This window comes from Hakea prostrata, chromosome 5, assembly GCF_041222555.1.
Source record: "Hakea prostrata isolate BN-2017 chromosome 5, UWA_Hpros_2, whole genome shotgun sequence".
In the NCBI taxonomy this organism is placed as follows: Eukaryota; Viridiplantae; Streptophyta; class Magnoliopsida; order Proteales; family Proteaceae; genus Hakea; species Hakea prostrata.
This window is the reverse complement of record NC_142604.1, coordinates 6712561-6736126: the sequence shown is the minus strand read 5'-3', so window position 1 is coordinate 6736126 and position 23566 is coordinate 6712561. Positions and strand designations below refer to the sequence as shown.

Genomic DNA, 23566 nt, shown 5'->3' with positions numbered 1-23566 from the left:
ATACCTCAAATAAAACCCTCAGAAGCTTTCCATTTATTTCCCGACCCTCTGGCAAGGGAAGGAGAAAGAGCGGCGAACGATCGAAGGGTTTCTTCTCTGGTCGTCATAGTTGAAGATCCTGAAACTTGCAAGCTTTTCCTGATCTGGTCTCTGAAAAATGGGAGACCTCAATGATCCTTTCATGCGCGGTAGAGACAATTCGATGCAGGCCCGCCCCAAAGCTCATAATCGCGCGAACGTTCTCCAACTTAAACTTGTATGTTTTTCCTACTTTATTTGTCTTTCGGTTTGGATTTAGTGATCTGCAAAGTTCTCTTTTGTAGTTTCATTCCACATCTCATTGTTAACCTAGTTTCACCTTGGGATTTTCTTCCCTACACATTTTTTCATGAATTTTTTTATGATGACCCCATCTGTAGCATAAGAAGCATCTGAGATTGTTGTAATTCGATTCAGCTGGAAAATAATGTTTCTGATCATTAAATCTGTACATCGAACATGACTGTATATTTTATTGATTTTGAGTTATTCAAATCTCTATTGGTGTTGCAGGTGTTCAGTATTTCTATGACATTTAACACTTTGGATAATTTCGTGCTTTAGTTTAGTTACTTATGCGTATTTGTTTATGTATAGAACGAAGATCTAGAACTGTCTAGGGAATGAACTTTTAATCTATTTATTCACGTTGTCCATGCAGATGGGGCAGGGTCATCCTACAGGTCTTACAACAAACCTTCTGAAGCTTTTTGAGCCCCGACCTCCGTTAGAATATAAACCCCCTCCTGAGAAGAGGAAATGTCCATCATACACAGGTACCTTCACCTGGAGGTTTGATTCTTTTCTTGTTTTATGAATGGGTTTATTGTTGTCTGAAGCGCTTCCTTTTTCTTTTCTCTTCTCCTTTTTTTTTTTGTGAAAAAAAGGAATGGCTCAATTCGTGAGTAATTTTGCTGAACCTGGAGACCCCGAATATGCTCCACCTGTGAAAGAGGGTGAAACATCGGTAAGACACTCTCTGTTTGTTGAATTTGCTTCAGTTATTCTTTCTTTTATTTCTTCTTCTTCCCCATTTTTTTAAATCTGACTTCCTGCTTTTGTGTATTCATTTATGTATTGGATCTGACACTGAATCACAGTTGTCGCTTTTGTGTACACCCTTACTTATAATTGGTCAAACTCAGAGAAGGTTTTATCCTTGCTAATCTGATATGATGGGTTTTTTATATTATTTTATTTATTTGACCTTTCGTTATGAAAGGTTATTTTGTCAAGGATGGTCTGGGAGAAGTTAGAAATCTCCATTTTAGGGAGACTTCATTTGAAAAGCTTGTCAGGGATCCAAGCAACTAAAACATTCACTCTGATTCATCATTGATCCTGGATAGTTGTTAAGTCCTACTGGCTGTTGAACTGGCAATGGATAAGTGTTAAACCCTACTGGACTTGAAATGGAATCTATGAAATCTTCCTAGTACTTTTTTATGGGGGATGGTTTGTTGTTTTGGCGGTCTTATTGTGTTAAGATCATGGGCGCTGATGTGTTGGATTAAAATAAGTCACATAGTCCTTTGATACCTGATCCTAGTTTTAAAACATTGAACTTGGGAAAACAGAATTTGGGGGTTAGATGGAGGAATTCTTGTAGTTGAAACATACTCTAGCATTTGGAGCCAGGTTTTACTAATTGAATAAGGATTAAATAGTTACCAAACTTCGGAACAAGTATCCAACAAGTCCTGGAACCACAGGATGGTTGTTGCTGCATCTAGGGGACCCTACATGTTCGAGGGGGACGTCAGAATTAGGGACAAGTCAACATGGCGACTTGATGTAGCCTCAATTGGTTTGGTGAGCAACTCTAATTGGGTGAAAAGTAGGGTTTCCTGAAATTTTGGTTATGGTGCTTAGGGCTGAAAAGGGGAAATCTCAAATGGCCCTCCTATTTGTCTGTTTGATCCCAGATTTGGAGAGGCTGTGTGCGGGATTGTTGAAAGAGACGGAGTTTCAAGTTTGAATAAAGTGGACAGGTTAACAATGGTTTCTTCAACACCACCAAATTATAGGGAGAATTTCCAGCTTGATGGTTTGGTGAGCACGGGTTGGATGGGATCAAACAAGGATTGAACCTAGATGGGAGAGGTGGAGATGGTCTTTGAAATTTGGGGGAAATCCACTGGATGGATCAATGCTTATCCAAGTTCTTGGATTTGGGGTTCCTTCCAGTGGTCTGATGTTTGCTAAAACTTGAATGGAGTATGGGGAGAGTGTAGGGTCTGTGGGTTGAATCTGGAAAGATGCTAATGGTGAATATGGCAATATGTGTCAACTTATACTGCATACTGTTTACCAAATGAATCGTACTGCTTGATGTATTTATATGATGTTGGTATTTGGTACAGTATCAATATGGGTGAAAATACAAATAGAAACACAAATGAACCAAACCTCACCGTCTTGTACAGAATAAATATGTTTATGGTTCTGGAACAATATCCCTATACTGTTCGGTATTAGTATGGTGTCAGCATGGTTGTCAAGGCAACATGGCGAGGATAGAGGGCAACCAAAACCAAGGTGACACCAAGCAAGACAGCGGATGCTTTGACAACCTTGGGTATCAATATGAGGCAAATTATTCATTGCTGTACTGAATACTGGTGCCATACTGAATTGACTCCCCTGAGGGTGAATTTGGATGGTAGTTTCTTGGAAGATAGGCTTTCCAAAAATGAAAATAGAAAAGGAGAAAGAAAGGGATAAGGAGGAGATTTAGACATGACTCGCTAGATTTAGGTGACAATACTGGGATATGAATCACCTAGCATTCTTTTGGATATTACACAATACATTCTAAGACTACTGGTAACTCACCAGGCAAGGCTCCCATGATGGGAAGACCACACACAAGTGACAAACTCTTTGCAAACAGCAATTTAGTTATCAATCTTTAAGTCTGCTTATATTCTTCCACTTTGGGGCCTTAGGTAGAGCCTTATCAGCTTTAAAACATAATGCTATTTACATCAGGAAAATATAAAGGACAAAGCATAACACAGCCCAGTTGCTACTTGTGTGGAGGCTGTTGAAACTTGAAATTCTAGTTAAAAGCTAAAAGAGCTTGCTGCATGCCCCTATTTAAGTTGACCCAACCTAATATCCTTAATCAATTGAACTGTGGTTCAATGAAAAGACAAAAAACTGAAAATAAGCTACTCAACTACCCTAATTTTGTACTTGGGACCTTATACCCTCATTTGGATCCACCAAGAAGCTCATTGCAACTTAAACCTATGGAATTAACCTATTTATGTCCACTCTGGGCTTATATTGAGGAAAACAAGCCTTAATTGGAGCTTGATCTGCATCACTTTTTCTCTAGCATTTTGTGACGTGGCCAATTTTTAAAGTTTCCTAGCAAGTAAAATCTAGATGCCTTTAAGTGGCAAGAATGGAGAAGTGACTAATATCCTCTGCCAAAAGGATGTAAGAGCCAATGAGTTAGTATTCTTTAATCTTTTATCTGATGTGTATGGTGAATCATGTTTGCTTTTATATACATATTTTCTTTACAACTAGGTGATAAGTATGTTGACTATCACATCTTACAATACTACGTCTATTGAAGTGTGGTTTAATCATCAAAGTGAGAGTCAAACTTCATAAGTTATATAATCTTAGGCTATATATCGTGTACAAGACTGCAAACATAAGTCCTACTAGTTTACTTCTGTACAAATAATAAATAACATATTTGTAGAACTTCTGTAATGGTTAACAGATCAATGCAGGCTAGCTGGTATGGTTGGTTTTTAAAATTAGTCTTTTGGATGATATGTACTGCCTCACAAGATGCCTCGACTTTTAATAGCCATGGGCTTCAATATCATCTTGAGGTCTTTAATGTGGTGGACATATCTTCTGTAGGGCTGTTTTGATCTCAACACCACCTTTGTGCCCGTGTTAAGGAACAACCTATATAAATGTGTTTCTCCTTTAATATTATTATGCAGATTCTTGAGCTTATATGTAAATGGATCATATTGAAATTTGAAATAATGAGATGGAACATGATTAGGTTGGGGGGAAAAGCATAATAAATTTTTGAGCCAGCGATTTGAGCCGGTTCACAATTAGTGTGTTCCATTGGATAGCCTGCCATTCAGTACAGAATGGATTCCTAGCTTGTACTTTTTATCTCTCTTTTTTTTGTTTTTGTTTTTGTTTTTGGGGAGGGGGAGGGGGGATGAATAGCTTGTACAGTATTTTTTTGCTACCTGTGGGATTTCTTGTGTTCTCTTTAGATACTTCTATCATTTTTAGTTCAGTGTACTTTCATGTGGTTTGTTGTATTGATCGGAGAGTACTTATTGATCTGTTACTGTTAATACACTTGTTGATATATTTTGATGGCTCCAGGCTCAAAGAAGGGAAAGGGTTCACAAACTGCGTCTGGAAGAAGGTGCAGCAAAGGTTGCTGAGGAGCTTCAGAAATGTAATGAGCCTGTCCCCTTTTTAGTTTTATCCTGTAGAGATTTGTTTCTGCATTTTAGAGACTCCTATGAAAGAGATTTGTTTCTGCCTTGTCGGTCAAGTGCTGATGTGGGTGGTGCTTTTTGTGTTATCTCAAACAATCAGACAATCTTAGAAAACCACATGATTGTTTATTGATTCTTTTTTTTTTTTTGAACTTTTTATGCAGATGATCCATCTAATGATCCTAACGTAACTGGAGATCCTTACAAGACATTGTTTATTGCAAGACTTGTGAGTAGTTTCATGCTATCCTTCTTAATTTTTGTTTGATCCTTTAGTTATTTGGACTGGAATGATGAGCATGGTTTTTGTTCTTTCGCAGAATTTTGAGACTACTGAGCACAGAATCAAAAGGGAGTTTGAAGCTTATGGACCAATCAAGCGGGTAGGTATTTTAGAACATCCCCAAGGAGGGATCAGGTTTTGCCTCTTGGCCTCGGTAACAGGTTCAGTAATTTGGTGGCTCTTTGCTGTAGCATTTTGGGGAATTTTTACCACTTCCTATAGTATTAAACTGTATGAAGGTTAAGTTCTGGAGACTGGTAAAGTTTCATGCATGCGACCCTCTCTGGACTCTGCTAAACCTAGGAGCCTTGTGCACTGGGGTTGGCTTTTTTTCTTCTTTAAACTTCTTTGTAGACTCCTGTTTGTCCACTTTCCAGTAACCCAATCAGGAATATTTTCCAAGTACTTGTTTTTTGCTCTGCTGAGCTCGGCACTGGGAATGTTCACTGCATTCCTTCTAGGAAGCTGAAAAACTGCATTTTCATAAAATAAAAAAAATGTATGCTAGCACTGCACGCTTTGATTTGACACCAACTCTGGTTTTTACTGTTGTTGGATGTACTTCTAATACAGATGTTGTACATCTTTTTCTTGACTAGGGGACATATAATGATTTTTGTCAATTTACAAGAGTATTATTTGTGTAGGGTCAAATTTGCATTTTATCACTGAACTAGAATCCTAGAAATTATTTAAGTAACAGATAATTTGATTTCTACTGTGTGTTGTCCTTTGTTTTTTTCACCAGTGCTATAAATTTAATGAATTGTAGCATGAGGTTATATGAGGTTTTTTCCAATTGGCATGTTGTTTCTAGAATCCCCTTTACCATGCTAAGCACTGTTCACTACTGTCCCACCTAAAAGCTTGAGCTTTCAGGGAAGGGCAGTATAAATGTTTACATCAAACCTTTCTGTGCACTTACCAAGGGTTGAAGACATGACCTCCCTGCTTGGATTTGCTAGCAGTTCACTTAAAAGCATGAACCCTTGGGTAAGGGAGCATAAATATATTCATTAGCAAGTAAAATATTGGTGTTTAGTATACACCTTAAAGGGGTAAGCAGAGTCCGTGATGCTTGGCACCACATGTTTCTTTGTATGCTCTTTAAGTTTTAAATGGGATTGTTGAGCTTCTTTCTTCTAAATGGTAGTGGGTCAACAATAATCGAGTAAGTAGTAGTATCTTTGCCTCTAAATGGTTTGTAGCATCTATGATTTTGATATACCCAGAAAACCTTATAGAGGTATAGGTAGTATCCTACTCCAGTTAGTTGTGTTAGATCCAATGGAGCAATATTCCTGGTAATGGAAACTATTTTTCGGTCTTGTAACTAGCTCTTGGGTTGCATATCTTGATTTTCTGCTGATCCAAGAAAAAAAGTATCTGTAAATCTTAAAAGGTGAGCAAGGTATTGATGGATGGGTCCTGGAATAGCACGCGTATTTGCTTCTAACTGGCAGTAAGGATTTGTTTCTTTCTCCTCCCTCTGAAAAGAATCATTATGATTTTGATAGCACCATAAAATCTTTTAGGGGTGTGGGTAGTATCATACTTCTCCAGTTAAGTCATATTCAGTTTCAGTGGAGCAGTATACCTGGTAAGGGAAGCAATTTTTGGTTTCATGACTAGCATTTACCTTGATTTCTTCCAATCCGAATTCCAACAATGGTGGTGCATTGTGCACGGCAAATTATTGCTGTAGACCTTAAAGGTGAGCAAGCAAGGTAGTGATGCATGATGCCTTTTGTCTGTTGTTCTCAAGCTACTACAGGTGACCTGTCAGATTCTATTCTTTCCCTTTGTTGGGTAGAACTCCAGAGTACTAGCACCTTTCTTTCTGATATTTGATTTGTTTGCATTATCTTACAACTGAAAATTTGATTTTGACTCCAAGGCCTATCAAAAATCTCAGCAGTTTCAGAAGATATCCTGGTATTATTTATTTTATAATTAGTTTTCTAGTTTAAAAAATTTTCCCTGGTAAGGGGATGGTATGTCTTTTTGACAACTGGTAAATCAGCCACATTCATCGGTTTCTCTGCCAACTCTAGCAATGGTGGTGATGCATCCTGCGTGGCGAATCTGTACACCTTAAAAGGTGAGCACGGCTAGTGAGGCCTGATGCCTGTCTGCCGTGCATTTAGGATTTAGTTCCCCCCCCCTCTTCATGCTTTAGTCTATAATGATAAGAGTTGTTGCCCAAGTTGCTAAAACTTCCTGCTTTTTATTTATTTTCTTTACTTGTTGCTTCAGACAAGATTTATTTGTGTAACTATACTCTGGTTTATAATATAGGTTCGGATGATTACTGACAAAGTGGCAAACAAACCTAGAGGCTATGCTTTCATTGAGTACATGCACACACGGGATATGAAAGGTTTGTTGTAATTTGGCAAACGCTTGTGCTAGTTCTCCCTTTATGTGCATTCTGTTTCTTTATTCTGATAATATACTCACGCAGCTGCATACAAACAAGCTGATGGGAGAAAACTTGATAATAAACGAGTGCTTGTGGATGTTGAACGTGGAAGAACTGTTCCCAATTGGAGACCTCGCAGACTTGGTGGTGGACTTGGATCGACCAGGGTTGGTGGTGAAGAAGTCAATCAGAAGTATTCTGGGAGGTATGTATCCTATGTATTCTTATTGTGGCACTTAACCAGTTTAAGCTACTCGTTCATGCTTGGTAGGACATCTGCTCTATATATTCTCCCTTAAGTATTTCTTTGGACTATTAAACTCAAAATTGTCCATAGCACAGGTGTAGGTCTGATTTGGAAAAGAGTTAAATACGAGTGAAGACTTGAAATAAAAATATGAAAATTTCCAGTTGTGAATTTTCTTGCAGGGATAGTGTAGGAGTAACCAAAAAATAGTTCCATACCTTCTGGTCTTTTAAATATATCCTCATCATGGCTGTCAAGGTGCCACCTAGGCGTCAAGGCATCATTTCTGGAAAATGATGCCTTGGTTATCACCTAAGCAGCATGGAAGGTTTTCTTTTCACTTCCATGTCTAGGGATGCCTAGACGCTGACAACCGTGATCCTGAATTCTTGATACATAAGAGTGAACCAACTGAAAGTGGATGTACTCTGAATTGATTATCCTTTATGAGGAAGGTAACTGGTGACACAGTTTGAATAGCCATGAAGGTGTAGAAAAGGATTTTTGGTCCAAGGGGTGTGGAAAGATTAGTCATGCAATGGTGTATGGCCTTGCTATTATTCGTGCTTAAGCTCGACATATGGGACACCATACTCCTCGTGTGGGCAATTTTTTGGAGGAAGTAAATCATTACTGTCACCCCCTGCTATCTGAGTCTGTAGACCATTGGTACTTCTAGTTATCCACATCTTCTTAGAGACTGAGGTCCTTAAGATAAGGGTTCCTTCTATGAACAATACACAATCGTCTTTTGGGGTGTGGAAAGAAAGAAGTGGTAATCATGTTCTAGTTTTATTTCCAGTTGGGTTGCTGTTGGTTCTTGGAGAAGGCATTCATGTAGTCCTTGTTTAAGATTTATTTCTATGTTGACTGGATGTGGAGTTTTGTTTTTTTGGGAATGAATTGAGTGACTTTATAGTACCACATTTTGAAATATTTCATTTGGGGTTTTTGGTTGGTTGACCAGCCAACTTAATAGTTACTTTTCCTGGTTCTTTTTCTTTGCTTGGGTAAACCCTTCATCTCATTGATAAATTAAGTTTGCAAATTCTTTTATCACTTGTATACTGTGCTTAATTCTTGTTTAATTGCACAGAGAGCCACAGCAGATTGCTTCTGGGGGACCTCCTCGGTCAGAGGAGCCCAGGTCCCGAGAGGATCGTCATGTTGATCGGTAAGATGAGCCTTGAACTTGCTTTGAGTTGATATAATCCGCTTGCTATCATTCTTATCTTTTTCTTTTGGCTGTGACAATAAATTCTTCTATTTGGAAGAGGAAAAAGAGAATGAGAAAATGCGCTTTCCAGTTCCCAATTAAATTCCGGGTGACCTTTATCTTGATACCGTGGAATCCCTGGTCACTTTGTGACACTTTTCAACTAGTAGTTTGTGAGATAGGCCAACCAGAGTGATCATGTTTTGCATTTAGTGGATGAAGACCACTGGGCATAAATATCAGATTAAGTAATGAATGGGACGTTAAAGTGAATTGGGATTTTATTTGGTCTTCTTTTTTTCCCGTAAATTTATTAATTTTTATGCATTTTGTATTCTTTAATTATACAACTGCTTTTGAAAATGGTGTTTCAGGGAAAGGGAGAAGTCCCGTGAAAGGGGGAGGGATAGAGACTTGGAACGTGAGAGATCTCGTGAGCGGTCTCATGACCGGACAAGGGATCGTGATCCACGGGAAGAAAGACACCGTCGAGACCGTGATAGGAATAGGGACAAGGAGAAAGAACGTGGTAGAGATCGTGATCGTCGTGATCGAGACCGTGGCCGTGACAATGAGAGGGATCAAGACCGTGAACGTAATCGTGACCGTGATCGTGCTCGTGATCGTCCTCGAGAGCGGGAAAAGGACTATGATCGTGGGGATTATGAACAAGATAGCCGACGTGATCGTAGTCGTAGTGAGTCAAAGCATGAACGTGATCGACTTGTTGATACTGAGAAGGAATATGATCGTACAGAGTCTGAGAATGACCGTGGATGGTATGATCATGTTGAACACAGACATGGTTATGGGCGTGCGGAATCTGACCGTGAACATGGGCAATATGAACCCGACGACGACCGAGTTGATGGAGCATCTGATCATTTTGGGCTGAAGGATGACCAGAAACACTACAATCATGATCCAGAGTCTTATGAGCACGTGGAGCCCGAGGATCACCGCTATGACCAAGATGATAGAATTCGAGACCAGGATCGAGAGTATGAGCGTTCAGAAAGGTCTATTTCTCATGAACACGAGCGCTGAGGGGATGCCAGGTGACTGGTGATTGCCTTCCATTTGCTTTGCTCGACACAGTGAAACCCATTATCTGCTTCTTGGTTTATAATGGTACTCATTGTCTCCGTACTTTTGGTTGTTTTTTTCCCTAATTTTGGTGAATCGAACAAACCCAATCCATGGGAGGAATGATCTATAATCTAATGTGCTCATTGTAAGTAAGGTTTGAATGGAGTATCAGAATAAATGTAGCTCTCGTCAGGAGTCTGATGCTTCGGAACTTTGTTGTGTAAGGATGGTGCACACTCTGAGGGAGTGTGCTGATTACACTCTTTACATTTGTTGGCAATGTAGCTTTGCATCTAATCAGTCTTTCTGTCGCTTTGAATTCTGGTTCTTTTGTGTATTGTGTTGGTTATTTCGTTTTCCCGGTTTGACAGGGGAAGAGGGTGGGGTTTGAACTTTTAATACAATCGATGCGAAATGACTCCTATGGAGTTAAATAAGCTTCCTTGCTGTCTGCAACCATGCAAAGCTGTCTATATGGACAACCATTTCTAAATTGTACTTGTTTGAAAAGATTAAATGTTATTTTGCATCAACCATGTATACAGCACCTTTGATTAACACAATACGACCTCGTGATCTCAATCCAACGGTCATTAACGCCCTGCTAGGATAGTATACTCATCTATTGGAAAGAAAGAGATTCTAATCGTGTATTATACTACTATTATCTGAAGAGTGCTATGCTTTCCTATATAAATTTTGCTATCATTAGTTTTTTTTTTTTGGCCAAGGCTATCATTAGTCATAGCCAGTCAATTTGCTATTTGAACTCAGATACCAAAAAAAAAAAGAAAATGGTACCCTACGCTCGGTATCGTCGAACTGCAGATACCCAAAAAAAAAAAAAAAAACTCGGTATCGTCCGCTAAGTTCGTCTCGTTTGCTTGAGATTGGCAAGCTCCCTAACTCGTTTCCAGTTCTTCCACTGTCTATTTTCCCGATTCTTCTTCAATGTTTCTGCATTTTTTCTTGTGCTCCGACCAAAATCGTAGTAAATAGATGAGGGTTGGTTATTGTTTTAATTTCTACTTTTCTGTTCGTTTTGCAGGCGGATTCTCCTCGTGGAAGGTAAATTCTGAAAGCTTCGCGTCTGTTAAAGCAAAATTTGATTTTGATCTGGTTTTTGATACAGAGATGATTTTGATATGTATTGAAAGAGAAGTTTTTTCCTTGCATTTAAGCAGATAGGTGGTTTTACTGGTTTCCCTTTTCCTCCATCTATGAAACTAATACCATTGTGTTCACTTTTGATCACATTGTTCTGAAACTTTGTGAAATATCCGACACTTTTGGCCAGGAAAATTTGTTTTGGATTTTCCGTTTTTCTGTAATATTGCCAGTGTCGGATTCTTTGACTCATCTTACAAGGTAAGATGGGTGAACTATCTTCCTGTTAAACTCAAGCGTACCAAAACATAAACGTTAGTGGTGGAGACGCTCATATATAATGAATCTTATTTCTACAGTTACCCCCAGAACTGGAACTCAATAATTCCAGCTCGTAAGCTATTAGATATGATTCATACAGTTTTCGTTAACATATGTACTATGTTGGGGCTGACTTAAAACCAGTATTTCTTATAAGTTTATTGAGACAAGTGAAGAGAGTCAAGAAACCTAGCATCATTAAGTATGAGGTATTTGGAACAGCTGATGCAGTCGGTAACACTTACGTTCTTTGTTGAGTGGAGTATGCTTTGGTAATTCTCTTGCTTTATGGACTTGAAAAATCTAATGCAGTCAGTAGCTGTTCTGTTATTTATCAAGGAGAGATACTCTGATCATTCTTTAGTTTTGAGGTACTTGAAAGATTGATCCCGCAGTTCTTATTTTTACTGGAAGCCTGGCACCTTTGGTCCATGTAGAGTAGAACACATTTTGATAAGGGAGGAGGCAGTAGGGCTTTGGATGTGAGACCCAGTTTTGATTATCATATTGAGCTTTTCCTACTGTAGAACTGTTCTTTTGCAAGACTGGAAGCCAACACCTTGGGGCTGAAGCTTGTCTTGTACTTGTTTAATGGAAAACTTCAGGTGCCTTTTGGTTCAGATCTGTAAAGGTATGCGACACAAAGTGCAAGCTCACTTACATTGTGAATTTGACAACTTGAAACCTTGTTTTTTGTTGGTTGAATGTGCCCTATTGGAAGAGAAAGGGGGAAAATGGGGTTTAGGATTCAGAATTTGTGCAGTCCCGTTCGTTCTAAATATTAATTATCATCTGTTGTTTTTGAGCTAATTATTAACTATGTCTTCAGGTATCATCCTACATTCCCCCTGAGTAAAATCTTAATTTACTTGTATTCTGTTAATTCTAAATCTTCTTTAGTTACATATTCTTCTAACATCAAAACTAAAGCAGTGGTAACATTGCTATGAACCTTGTTTCAGTTGTGGTGACAACACTATTGACTTCCATCACCTGCTTGTACATTTTCTGATAACCAAAATGTTCTATCCCATTTGTAAGTTTCATGTGTTTTAGATATTTGTGAACTTCAACAAGGGGGGTCTTCTATTGTAGTATTGTGATGGTTACAAATTGCTATTGCCATAGTAAATAGAGTCATTAGAGATGCTAGCAGTGTATTTGAATGAGTTTTAAAATTTAACAAGTTAAATCTACAATTCGTTGGGGATAGGAATAAAACAGAACAAATGCTAGAGTACTGAAATTACTGCATTTTATGTTATTGGAACTTCATCTATTTAAAGACAGAGTACTGAAAACCCTTTTGATTGGGCTCCTTCAATTGATGATCCAGTAGAATAGGGGTATCTGGGCATCAAAGCTCTCAAGTCTTCTACCTAAGAAACCTTAACCCTTCTTCAAAGCTACTGATGAGACTCAGGCTACAAAGTGGGCTTTACTTCAGTTAGTTTGGCATCTCAGATGAGTCTTGATCCACACTTCCTCACTCTTACTTTCACAAAGAAACATGCATGTGTTAAGGAAGAACCATTAATGTGGAAAAGTGTGTTGGGGGAGGGCTTGAGGGTTTCTGTATTATTTTTGTTTGGCAGATATGCTTTCTTGGCATGGTAGAGAAACTATAAAGTTCTGTTTTTTGGCTCTTTTGTTTTGCTTGCTTTCTACTCAAAGAGGGCTTCCCTTCTACATTAATGATCCAAGAAGCAAAACAATGTACCTCTTCCAACCATATTAGTTTGAAAAACCTCACTCCTCAGGCTTCAAGTGCATTTTTTCCTCTTTGGGGTTGGGGACAATCCCTTGATTTATCTCATTCTTATCTTGTTTAGGACATATTTTCATATGATTGTTGAGACGAGACCAATGGTCCCTATTTTGGGGGGTCAGCCAAAAATACCTTCCCACATTTAGTGCATACTGCTCTACCCGCTCCATCTGAATATTTTGAGGATCAACCATTCTAAACCAGTTACTTGTCCAACATATTGATGTTTTAATCTTGGCCCGTTTGGTTTGTTTGGAAGCAATACTAACATCGTCCTTGGATCTCTACCTGTTGGCTATTAAAAGGTTCAAAAGATCTCGAGTCTGAGGGATTGAAGCTTCTAAAGGATTTGACATAGAAATATCATGTGATTCGGCAACCTCAGATGCTCCCCTTCTTATTTTGTTGTTGTAACAAAGACAATAATAATTAAAACACCTACAAATCCAATAGATGCATCATATTAAACCAAATCTAGTATGTTAATGATGCATAAACAAGTAACAAACCTCCAATAAACAAAGAAAGAAACATCATTACCAACACAAATCAGTAATAATACAACTTGACAAAAAACAAAAAAAAAAAAAAAAAAAGTTCTCTATTTCTCCCAGATAAACAACACATGACTGGTAAAATAGTTAAGAACAGAAACCTTGAACATCGATATGCCACCTACACTCGATTCAAAACTCCGAATAGATAACACTTTTCAAGATAGCAAACAACTCACAATAATCAAAGGCACATGAAACAAGCTACTAGAAGTAAAATTTTCAAACGACAACTTAGACAACATAGGTAAATTGAAAGACAATAGCAAGGAAAATTAAATAAAGAAACTAAATATCATTGAATTATTGTGAAACAATTAATGAGTGGAAGAACAATTATAGGTTATTGTGATGCTAAAAACTAGACAAAAGCACAAATACCAAATACAAATGAGCATAAAAATCTAACTGTTGTAAGATGTAGAACAGGTACACTAAGACATAAGGACTGTTGAACCAGTCAATCAGGGCAAAGCCAACTAAGTCAGTAATGTCCAATTTTGTTTGCCTGAAGTCTTATTGATAAATGAATTAGTTATTCCTGAATCCAACTCTAATTTTATATTTCCTTTTCTTTTTTGCCAATTCTTAAATTAGCAAAATGAAGTGTTCTGAATATTTCCATAATCAGAAACTTTTTAATTGTTTTCATTAATGTCAATACATGTGGATTTTAGTTTGTTAGCTTGATCCATCAGTTACTTTCTTTTTACTGGTTTGCATAATCCTCGTTATGGGATGTGTATATTTTTTCTTTATTACTAGTTAAAAAATCGCATTACTGCTCGGATTTTGGTGATCTTGTGCATCCCTTTGAAGATATGATGTTGAGTGTATATTTTTGGTAAAATGTGGGCAGTGTTTCATATCTGAAAAGATCAATTCAACAATTAATGGGAGAGGATAGTGGCATTGAAAAGGAGAAAGGGATAGTTTTTGTGACTGTGGGTACAACTTGTTTTGATGCTCTTGTTAGAGCAGTTGACTCTAAGGAAGTCAAAGAAGAGTTGTTAAAGAAAGGATATACCCATCTTCTCATTCAAATGGGTCGTGGATCATATTTGCCAACTAAGGTACATATTTAATTGTTTTTAATTTTCTTCTCTCATTGTTTATTTTCCTATGCTTTACATTCTCTCTCTCTCAGCTCTTTTGAGAGACTGATGGTTTCCTTAGTAAAATGCAAATGTGATGGACCTCCACTTCAAAGTTAAATAGAAAATTAACTAATTCCATTATCTTCATTGGGTTTGCATATTATGCCATGGATATATAGATTAATAAACTTCTCAACTTTCCGTTGTTAACACAACTCAGAAATTAAAGAGAGATTGTACCCAGTGCGCTAGGCTCCCACTACTTTGGGGTCTGGGAAGGGCTAATAATGTACACTGCTGTAACCCTGCTTTTGCAGAGATGCTGTGTTGCAGAGAGATCGTCCCAATGCATGAGGGTCCCACAGTCAGAATTTAGGAACTGCCTAAATTCCTAAACTTGATAACGGTGAATCTGAAAATAATGTTCCAAAGTTGAAAGAATTTTTAAAAATGCTGATCCAAACATTAAGAGATAAGATTGACTAACTTAACTTACTTAACCACTCATGAGACTTGCACAGAATCTTTTCTATATATTTAAACCTGTATACCCCCCTTAAGTACTAAATTGTAGGCTAATAAAAGAGGCACATTACAGTGATAAACCCAGAAATACTAGGCCATGAGCCACAATAAGGTATTCAAAGGTCTAATTGGCCTGAATGGAGACTCTATAGAAAGCATGGTGATCTCGATCTCGAGGAAGATCTCGCCAATCCAAAAAAGAAAATTGGCTTGAGATTTCAGCAAGATCTCACGAAGTTGATGGAATTGTTCTACCCCAACTCAACATTCCAACTGGAGGGGAACTCGGGGTTATTTGGTGCTGAAACTAGCTGTCCAGCCTATTTCAGTCCTTTTGAACTCACAGGTGAACTCAGATTTATGAAAAAAATAGTGCAGATGTGGACCTCAAATGGGAAACCACTATGCTGAAGAAAAAAACCTTGAAGGCCTCTTGTTCACATCATATACTCATACATTAATGGTCTAAGTTCAAAATTCAAACCACTATAATACATTACACATGTTCACAGTTCAATGATAATACAATCGTCAAAGTTTTGACTTGAGAATTGTGACTTGTGACCTGGGTACTAAGCATATCATCTCATCTTGCACACCATCTTGTCTTGCTAAATGGAAAAAGAGAGATATCTTGCGAGATCTTGAGAGTTCTCAGACCATGTTATAGAGGGGGAGAGTATTGTTGTGATTTATATCCTGCCAATCCACATATTACCTCATTTTGTCTTGCGACTACAGTAGTCACTGCCTGTTGCTTCTTCCAAAGATTATAGTGAATCGGTTTTATCATTCTCTAATTTGTTGTAAAAAGTACGTAATTTCTCAACGGAGGATATGTTTTACACAGGATTAACTTTATAGCTGGGTTTATCCTTCAGCCACAAATGTCTCTTGGACTGCTTCTATGGGTGCGAAAGGTAGCTTACCAAGCAAGCCATCAAAGAAGAAGAATGCATCACCAAGACTTCTGAAGTGGATGCCTAGTGATATTTGTGCTGTGATAAATTTACCAGCCAAAGATCCAACATGATGTCATGCATCCATCTTGAGAAGAAGGAAGAATAAAATAATGATTAATTGCACTGGAGAGCACTGACATAGTAAAAGAAAGTAATTATAAGTAGTCATCTGAAACTATACAGAATTACAAATATAACTGAAATGCTTGAAAGATCACATTACAAGATGGATTAACACAGCTTATGTTCCCGTAATAATCATTTAGGTACCGTTTGTTTGCAGAAGTGGGGTAGGAAAAGTAAACATGTGGGACCCATATGTAGTGGGGTGAGAAAATAGAAAAGGAAAGGAAATAAAAGGATTTTGTGGAAATGTTTCAAATGTGGGTTCCACTTTTGTTGTATCCCACACTTCTTCACAAAGTCTATCATATTTAGTGGGACTTTGAAAAGGGATGGGGAGGGAAAAATAACATGACACATCATCAAACAAGCTTCCTTAATTTAAGGAAGATTGTCTGCTCATTTTTCCACTCTATTGAACCAAACAAGCTGTACTTTGAGATTTCATGGAAACATTTACTTTTTCAAACATTTTCCCACCCCTCTTCAGATTAAGCAAACAATCGGTTCTTTAATGGTTGGATGTTAAGTAATGATCAGAAAGAGAATCTCATAAGTATCTTCTTGCCTCATTTTTGTAATATAGTTATGTATCCGTGGTTTTTCTGAAAACTAGCCAATTTGCTCAAACAATTTGGATTATTCATGTAACAACAACCTTGTGGTAACTATAGGTTCCAAACATTCTTTTAGAAGAGAATTTCTGAATAGTCATGTTTTGATTTCTTAACTACACCATACTCTCCTTGAATAACCTTATTTTGTTTTTTATATTATCCAGTAAAGGTTTTCATGTAATCTATCTCCTTCACTTTAAGACTTCCTTTGTATGATTGTACGTCTCTCTCTCACAGTCTCTCTCCACACACACACACGTGTACATGCACGCACACATGCGCACTCACACTGAAATAGTTGAATCAAGTTGTGTGATTGTTATCTTATGGTGCAGTCTTGTGGAGAAGATGGGTCCTTGGATGTTGACTACTTTACATTCTCTCCAAGCATTGTAGACTATCTAAGATCAGCATCTCTTGTGATCAGCCATGCAGGTAAGATATTAATACTTTTTTATAGCGTATGAGATAGATATGATTGTATCTGTGTTGTGTTATATCTGATTTACTACTGGATGGTGTTGTATTGTTGTGAATATTTAAATCCAGTCCTGATTGTGTAGCCTCAATTGAGTGAGGGCCAATTTACCAAGATCCTTAAGAAATCAAAACATACCTAGGGTTGTCAATTTCAAGATGGGAGGGGGTGTCCTAGGGTTCATAGTGATAGGGAAGGGATCTTAAGGGAATGGCAATGCAAGTCTAGGGGAAGGTGTGGTGTTAATTTCGGTCAATTCTGATGTTTGGATGGGAATGTCAGGGTTGCTAGAGAAAATAGGAACAGCAGGTCAATGGGGTTTTAACAAGAGTTAAGGGTGTGCTTAGGATCACAGAAGGTGATTTGGCGAAAGTAATTCCCTCAGAAAGTCCTAAATCTGATTGAAAGGTTATTAGAAATCTGCACTTGCAGGTTTAAGGTTGTTGGATTTAGTTAAAGTTTATGGTGGTTAGGTGGAGCAGCAAGATAGATCAAATGTAGGTTATGATATGGGGGTACTATGGCTAAATCTTGGAGAAGTCCAGTGGTATATGTGGGCTGTCGGTGGATCCCCATGAATGGTGTAAAAAGGAAAAGAAAGGAGATTGATGGCTTGATCTCTTGCTCAAGAGGTTTACTTCCCAAGGCAACTATCTTGCTTCTTAGACCAGTAATGAAGGCTATCCAACAGGCTGGGGGTTGGGGAATGATTTGGCAGCTTAAATTCCAAACCTCACTTGCTTGACAAACCTTTAGAGCATTGCCCTACAGTCTGTTTCTAATGAGGACATCACTGAGCTTTAAGTTCCGAGTTTACCGGCGCCGCCGACGTAGAGATCATCCCACGACAGCATCTATGTGGATGGATGATGAGTTCGGAGGTTATCGGATTGTTAGGATCTTATGGTTCGATGAAAAACACTGCTCATAGGCAGTTTGTCATATTATTTTCCTTAGTCTTAGTGGGTTGGATAGTAGTTTGCTATTGAAATAGTTTAATTTCATGTTTGAGTCTTTATGGGTTGGGCCTAGAGTCTATTTTGGCCCAATTTTGAATTATTTTGGGTTTGGGTTATTTTTACTACTTAAGTTGGGGTTATTTTGGAAATTAAACATGTAGGGTTGTGAGGGATCAATTTTTTTATTTAAACCCTGTATGGAATTCGTTTTTGGCAATGAATGAAAGAATTAGAAAAGAATAACTCACGCTGCTCTCTCTGTCCCTCTCCTCTCTCTCTCTCTCTCTCTGGACCAGGTCTTCCCTCTCTCTCCAGGTAACCTATCTTTCCTCCTTTCACCCTTGTTTCCCACTAGAAAAATCCCCCTTGCTCTCCTCTACAAAGACTTACTCTCTTTTTTTCTCGAAAAAGACCTAATTTCTTTCATGGAAATCTTTTTCTTCTTCCCCAAACCCCACAGTTGTTCTGTTTTCTTGCAGAAAAATCTTTGTTCTTTTTTTTTCTTCCCTCTTTCCCTTATTTCCTTTTATTTTCCTACCCTACGGTAGTCTCTGTTTTTCTTTAGTTAGTCTCCCTTCCCTTCTCTTTGTTTCTTTTCTTTCTCTTCCTCTCTTTTATCACCTCTAGTACAACAGTCTTGCTGTGGTTCTCCATTCTAACCCTACTCTCCTTCCTAGAATTCGCCATTACTTCAAAATATTTTTCTCCTTTCCTAGGATTCACCACTACTTCAAAATATTTTATTTTTCTCTTATTTCTGTTCTTAAATGCTTTCTAACCCTTGTTTTGCAGCCAGGATCAGCAGGTAACGTTATCTCCCCCTAAATATTTCTCGTTTATTCTTTGGTAGTAGTTTTCTTTAAAACAAAAACTTTGTAAGACTCCCTTTACATTGTTAATTGCTGAATTCCTTGTTAGAAATCTGATATTGATTAGGACAACTCTATTTTCTTTAAGTTTCTTAATCCCCTTGCATTCAATTTAGTGTTATAGTGCCAAGATCCCCATCCCCTTGTCTCCTTATTGATTCTTGTTTAGTTGTGCTTATCAATTAGGACTTATTGTGTTTATTTCTCTACTTTAGCAGTCTTACATGCATAATTAATCAGAATTCAAGTGCTGCAATTCCTTTCTTTACTATCTGTCAAGAATATGTGTTTAATTCAAATCAAGAAACCCTAGAAACTAGGGAACCTACAAAGTGGGCTATTAGACTCTTAGAATTAAACACCTATTCTTGACAGATAGTGAAAGAAAGGAATTGCAGCACTTGAATTCTGATTAATCATGCATGTAAGACAGCTAAAGTAGAGAAATAAACACAATAAGTCCTACTAGTAAGCACAACTAAACAAGAATCAGTAGGGAAACAAGGGGATGGGGATCTTAGCTCCATAACTAAATTGAATGCAAGGGTATTAAGAAACTTAAAGAAAATAGAGCAGTCCTAATCAATATCAGATTTCTAACAAGGAATTCAACAATTAACAATATAAAGGGAGTCTTACAAAGTTTTTGTTTTAAAGAAAACTACTACCAAAAAATAAATGAGAAATATTTAGGGGGAGATAACGTTACCTGCTGATCTTGGCTGCAAAACAAGGGTTAGAAAGCATTTAAGAACAGAAATAAGAGAAAAATAAAATATTTTGAAGTAGTGGTGAATCCTAGGAAAGGAGAAAAATATTTTGAAGTAATGGCAAATCTAGGAAGGAGAGTATGTTATGAGAGAGAGAAGGGAAGGGAGACTAACAAAAGAAAAACTAGACTGCCGTAGGGTAGGAAGAAAGAACAAAGATTTTTTTCTGCAAGAAAAACAAAACAACCGTGGGGTTTGGGGAAGAAGAAAAAAGATTTTCAGGAAAGAAACTAGGTCTTTTTCAAGAAAAAAAAAAGAGTAGGTCTTTGTAGAAGAGAGAAAGGGGAATTTTTCTAATGGGAAACAAGGGTGAAAGAGAGGTCACCTAGAGAGAGGGGGAAGAGCTAGTTCCGCCAGGAGAGAGAGAGCAGCATGAGCTTCTTTTCTAATTCTTCATTCATTGCCAAAAACGAATTCCATACAAAGTTTAAATAAAAAAATTGATCCTCACAACCCTATATGTTTAATTCCCAAAATAATCCCAACTTAAGTTGTAAATATAACCCAAACCCAAAATAATTCAAAATTGGGCCACAATAGACTCTAGGCCCAAGCCCATAAAGACTCAAACAAGAAATTAAAATATTTCAATAGTAAACTACTACCCAACCCACTAAGACTAAAGAAAATAACATGACAAACTGCTTATGAGCAATATTTCTCATCGGATCCTAGCAATCCGATAACCTCCGAACTCATCATCCATCCACATAGATGCTGTCGTGGGATGACCTCTACATTGGCGTCGCCGGTAAACTCGGAACTGCTCACTGATGTCCTCATCATTTCTCCTACATCAGTTTCTAATGAGAAGGTCCCAAACCTTGCAACAATAGTTCCAAACTAGAAGCTCAAACAAATTTGATTTTAGCAAATAATAGTTTTTTTTTCCTCTTCCACTGATGGGTATATACAAGTGCTTAATCAGCCTATTACAAATTCAGGAAAAAAATTACTAATACCAATAACCAACTTAATTCTTTCTCTGAATAGAGTTCCTGAATAAAAGCTAACTAAACAACTGACTAAAACAAAATCCTATTGTTGTCAACCAACTCTAATTAAGTCATGTGACTCTAAGTGGTCACATTACCTATAAAACGTAATCTAACTGATTAAAAGGAATTAAATTTGTGGACGACCCAAGTATACACGTTTTAGGTTGAGATGGGAGGTCCATTACCAAGTAAATCCAAGCAATGGAGGGCAACTCTGGTCTTATTCTACTAACTCCATTTTGGAAATAGTCAAATGATTCCATTTGTCTCAAACCTTAGAAAACATCCTCTTAATTTGGGTGAATTACACTCCACTACCCTGTACTTTGTTTGAAGCCCTGAAAACCAAAAAACTCTTATCAACTATATCCATTCCATTAGAAAAAAAACACTGTTAGGTGAGGCATCGGGCTTAATATATTCTTTAAACCCAAAAATTCTTGTTTATCTTGTGGTATTCCAAGATTACCATCCCTAATGATAAGAGATTTAAGTGAAATTTCTTTGGGCTACTGAAGTTCTCATCCAGAATGGCCTTCTTCCATTCCCATCATCAAATCTAACATCTCTGATCCTGTTTCCTCTGGAGAGCTTTACATTAAAACCAAAAAGCTCATTTGAACTCCTTTGGCTTCTGTAGCCTTTACCAATAAAACTTGCTTTGGGTTTTGCGTTTCCTGTTCAACTGGTGCCAATTATGCTTACCTTGGATGGCACTGGCACAGCAGAACAATTGGCTTGTCTTGCTTGATGTTGAGTCCTCGGCTCCGGTTGAACAGATTTATAATCAAACTGTTGCTTCATATTTGCAGTACAATATTCAAATGATATTGGGATGATATTGGGATTCAAGTCTCTTAAAAAGCATATAAAAAAGAAAAAACCACAACCAACCAACATTGCAAAAACTAGGATGCTGAGGGGAATATGATATTGGGATTCAAATCTCTTAAGCTTTAGAATGCAAAAAAACCAGACCTGCAAAAAATTTACGACGCTGGAGGGGAAATGATGTTTGTTGTTTCTAACTTCTACATGGGTCTAAAATTGTGATTAATTGCACTTCATCAGTGTTGAACATTACGTGCTTAGACTATGCATGAGAATTCACCTTAAGATTTTAGCATCGAGTCTCCAACTTGATTATCTACTAGAATTATTCTTCATTATATCCAACCAATTAGTTCTCATAATTCTTGAAGGCTAAACTTTGAAGCTCTTTTAGTATAAAAAGATTTAACCACCCTTGGTAGCCCCTTGTCAAGTAATTCTGGTAATGCTGCAGGGTCAGGAAGCATATTTGAGACATTAAGGCTGAGAAAACCATTAATTGTGGTAGTTAATGAGGATTTGATGGACAACCATCAGAGTGAGTTGGCTGAAGAACTTGCAGAGAGGAAACATCTTCTTTGTGCTCGCCCCCAAATGCTCTGCCAGACTATTGCAGGCATGTCACTGGACTCTCTTGTTCCTTACCCACCAGGAGATGCTACCCCAGTTTCAAAGCTCATAAACAGATTCTTAGGATTTCCTGATGATTAATCTATCTGCAAAACAAATGTCGAGCAGAAATATCAACTCTTTTGAACAGAAAATTGCAATATTTTTGCGATCCATGATGTTTTAGTTTACTTTGATTTAAGCTGAGGAGGGTTTTAGAAGATCAGAGCATTCGATGAAGAACGAAATGCCCATTGATTCGTCGGGCGGGTCCTCATGAACTAACGTATACTCCTTTAAGTAGAGATTTCTACATGAATCCCTCGTCAAAAGGCTTCCCATTCTTAATTGTACTTGGAATATTAAATTTATTTTAGGCTGTGCTCGTCTTGGCCATAAAATAATTTACTGAAAATAATTATCATTTATACAATTTTCATTTCTTTCATCACTTGAATTATTATTGTTTTTCAGTTGGACATTGAGTAAGTAAAAAGAATCCAGCATATGATGATTTTGAAATCTTCCATGGGTGTTAACAGAGTGGCAATGATTAGGTGTCATTGTTGGTTTAGCAAAAAGTTCTGAATGGATGTTATTTTCCAACTTCTTCAATTGCATCAGTAAAATATCTTCCAATTTTCAAATGCTTGTACAGTTTTTTTTATTGGATCTAAGCAGATTTTTTTAAATATTTTTATGGCCTAATAAATGCAGTTTATTGATGATGACATTGAGAGTTTGGGACTATGGTTACTTGAACTAGATTCTGGTGTTTTTTTTTGTTTTTTCTTTCAGTAAAAACTATTGTACGTGAACTTGAGTTGACCACAAATATCAGGAGAATAGGAGCTCTATCGGGTCATGCCATAGGTGGAGAGAGAACCAGAGCTGCTTGCTAGCATGCCTGTTCTGCAACTTGTAAGTCCTCCTTTTTGGGGATTTTTATTTGCAACTGCCACCAATGGTCCAGATTTCACCATCTTAACAAAACAAGATCCAATGGTTGGGAAGGCGCAGGTCTGAATGTAAATTCAATTTTTTTCTTTACCTTCAAAGGTTTGCATCTCAAGGGAGAGCGAGAGCGAGAGACAGATGGAGACAGACGAAGGGAGAGGGAGAGACTTGGAGACGGACGAAGGGTCAGAAGCTTGCGATTAACGTCACCGGCACTGCCCAGCTC

At 37.6% G+C, this 23566-nt stretch overlaps 2 protein-coding genes across 5 annotated transcripts; both read left to right on the top strand.

Annotated features, from left to right (window-relative positions):
- Positions 1–10161, top strand: LOC149014723 (uncharacterized). Its single transcript, XM_089155409.1, has 10 exons — positions 1–256; positions 701–815; positions 927–1006; positions 4420–4495; positions 4703–4767; positions 4859–4921; positions 7120–7201; positions 7286–7448; positions 8587–8664; positions 9081–10161. The coding sequence occupies exons 1-10, from the start codon at positions 158–160 to the stop codon at positions 9751–9753; spliced, it is 1494 nt and encodes a 497-aa protein (XP_089011535.1). The 5' UTR covers positions 1–157; the 3' UTR covers positions 9754–10161.
- Positions 10162–10587: 426 nt separating this feature from the next.
- Positions 10588–22834, top strand: LOC149014722 (uncharacterized). 4 transcript variants are annotated; one of them, XM_089156383.1, is made up of 5 exons: positions 10588–10688; positions 10844–10863; positions 14405–14618; positions 17205–17304; positions 22229–22834. In XM_089156383.1, exons 3-5 carry the CDS (start codon positions 14439–14441, stop codon positions 22483–22485), a joined length of 537 nt encoding a protein of 178 aa, XP_089012509.1. In that variant the 5' UTR covers positions 10588–10688; positions 10844–10863; positions 14405–14438; the 3' UTR covers positions 22486–22834. The 4 variants fall into 4 exon arrangements, with proteins under 4 accessions (XP_089012509.1, XP_089012508.1, XP_089012511.1 ...); XM_089156382.1 differs by having other exon boundaries at positions 10589–10863; XM_089156385.1 differs by lacking the exons at positions 10588–10688; positions 10844–10863 and adding an exon at positions 10870–11854.
- The last annotated feature ends 732 nt before the right edge of the window (positions 22835–23566 follow it).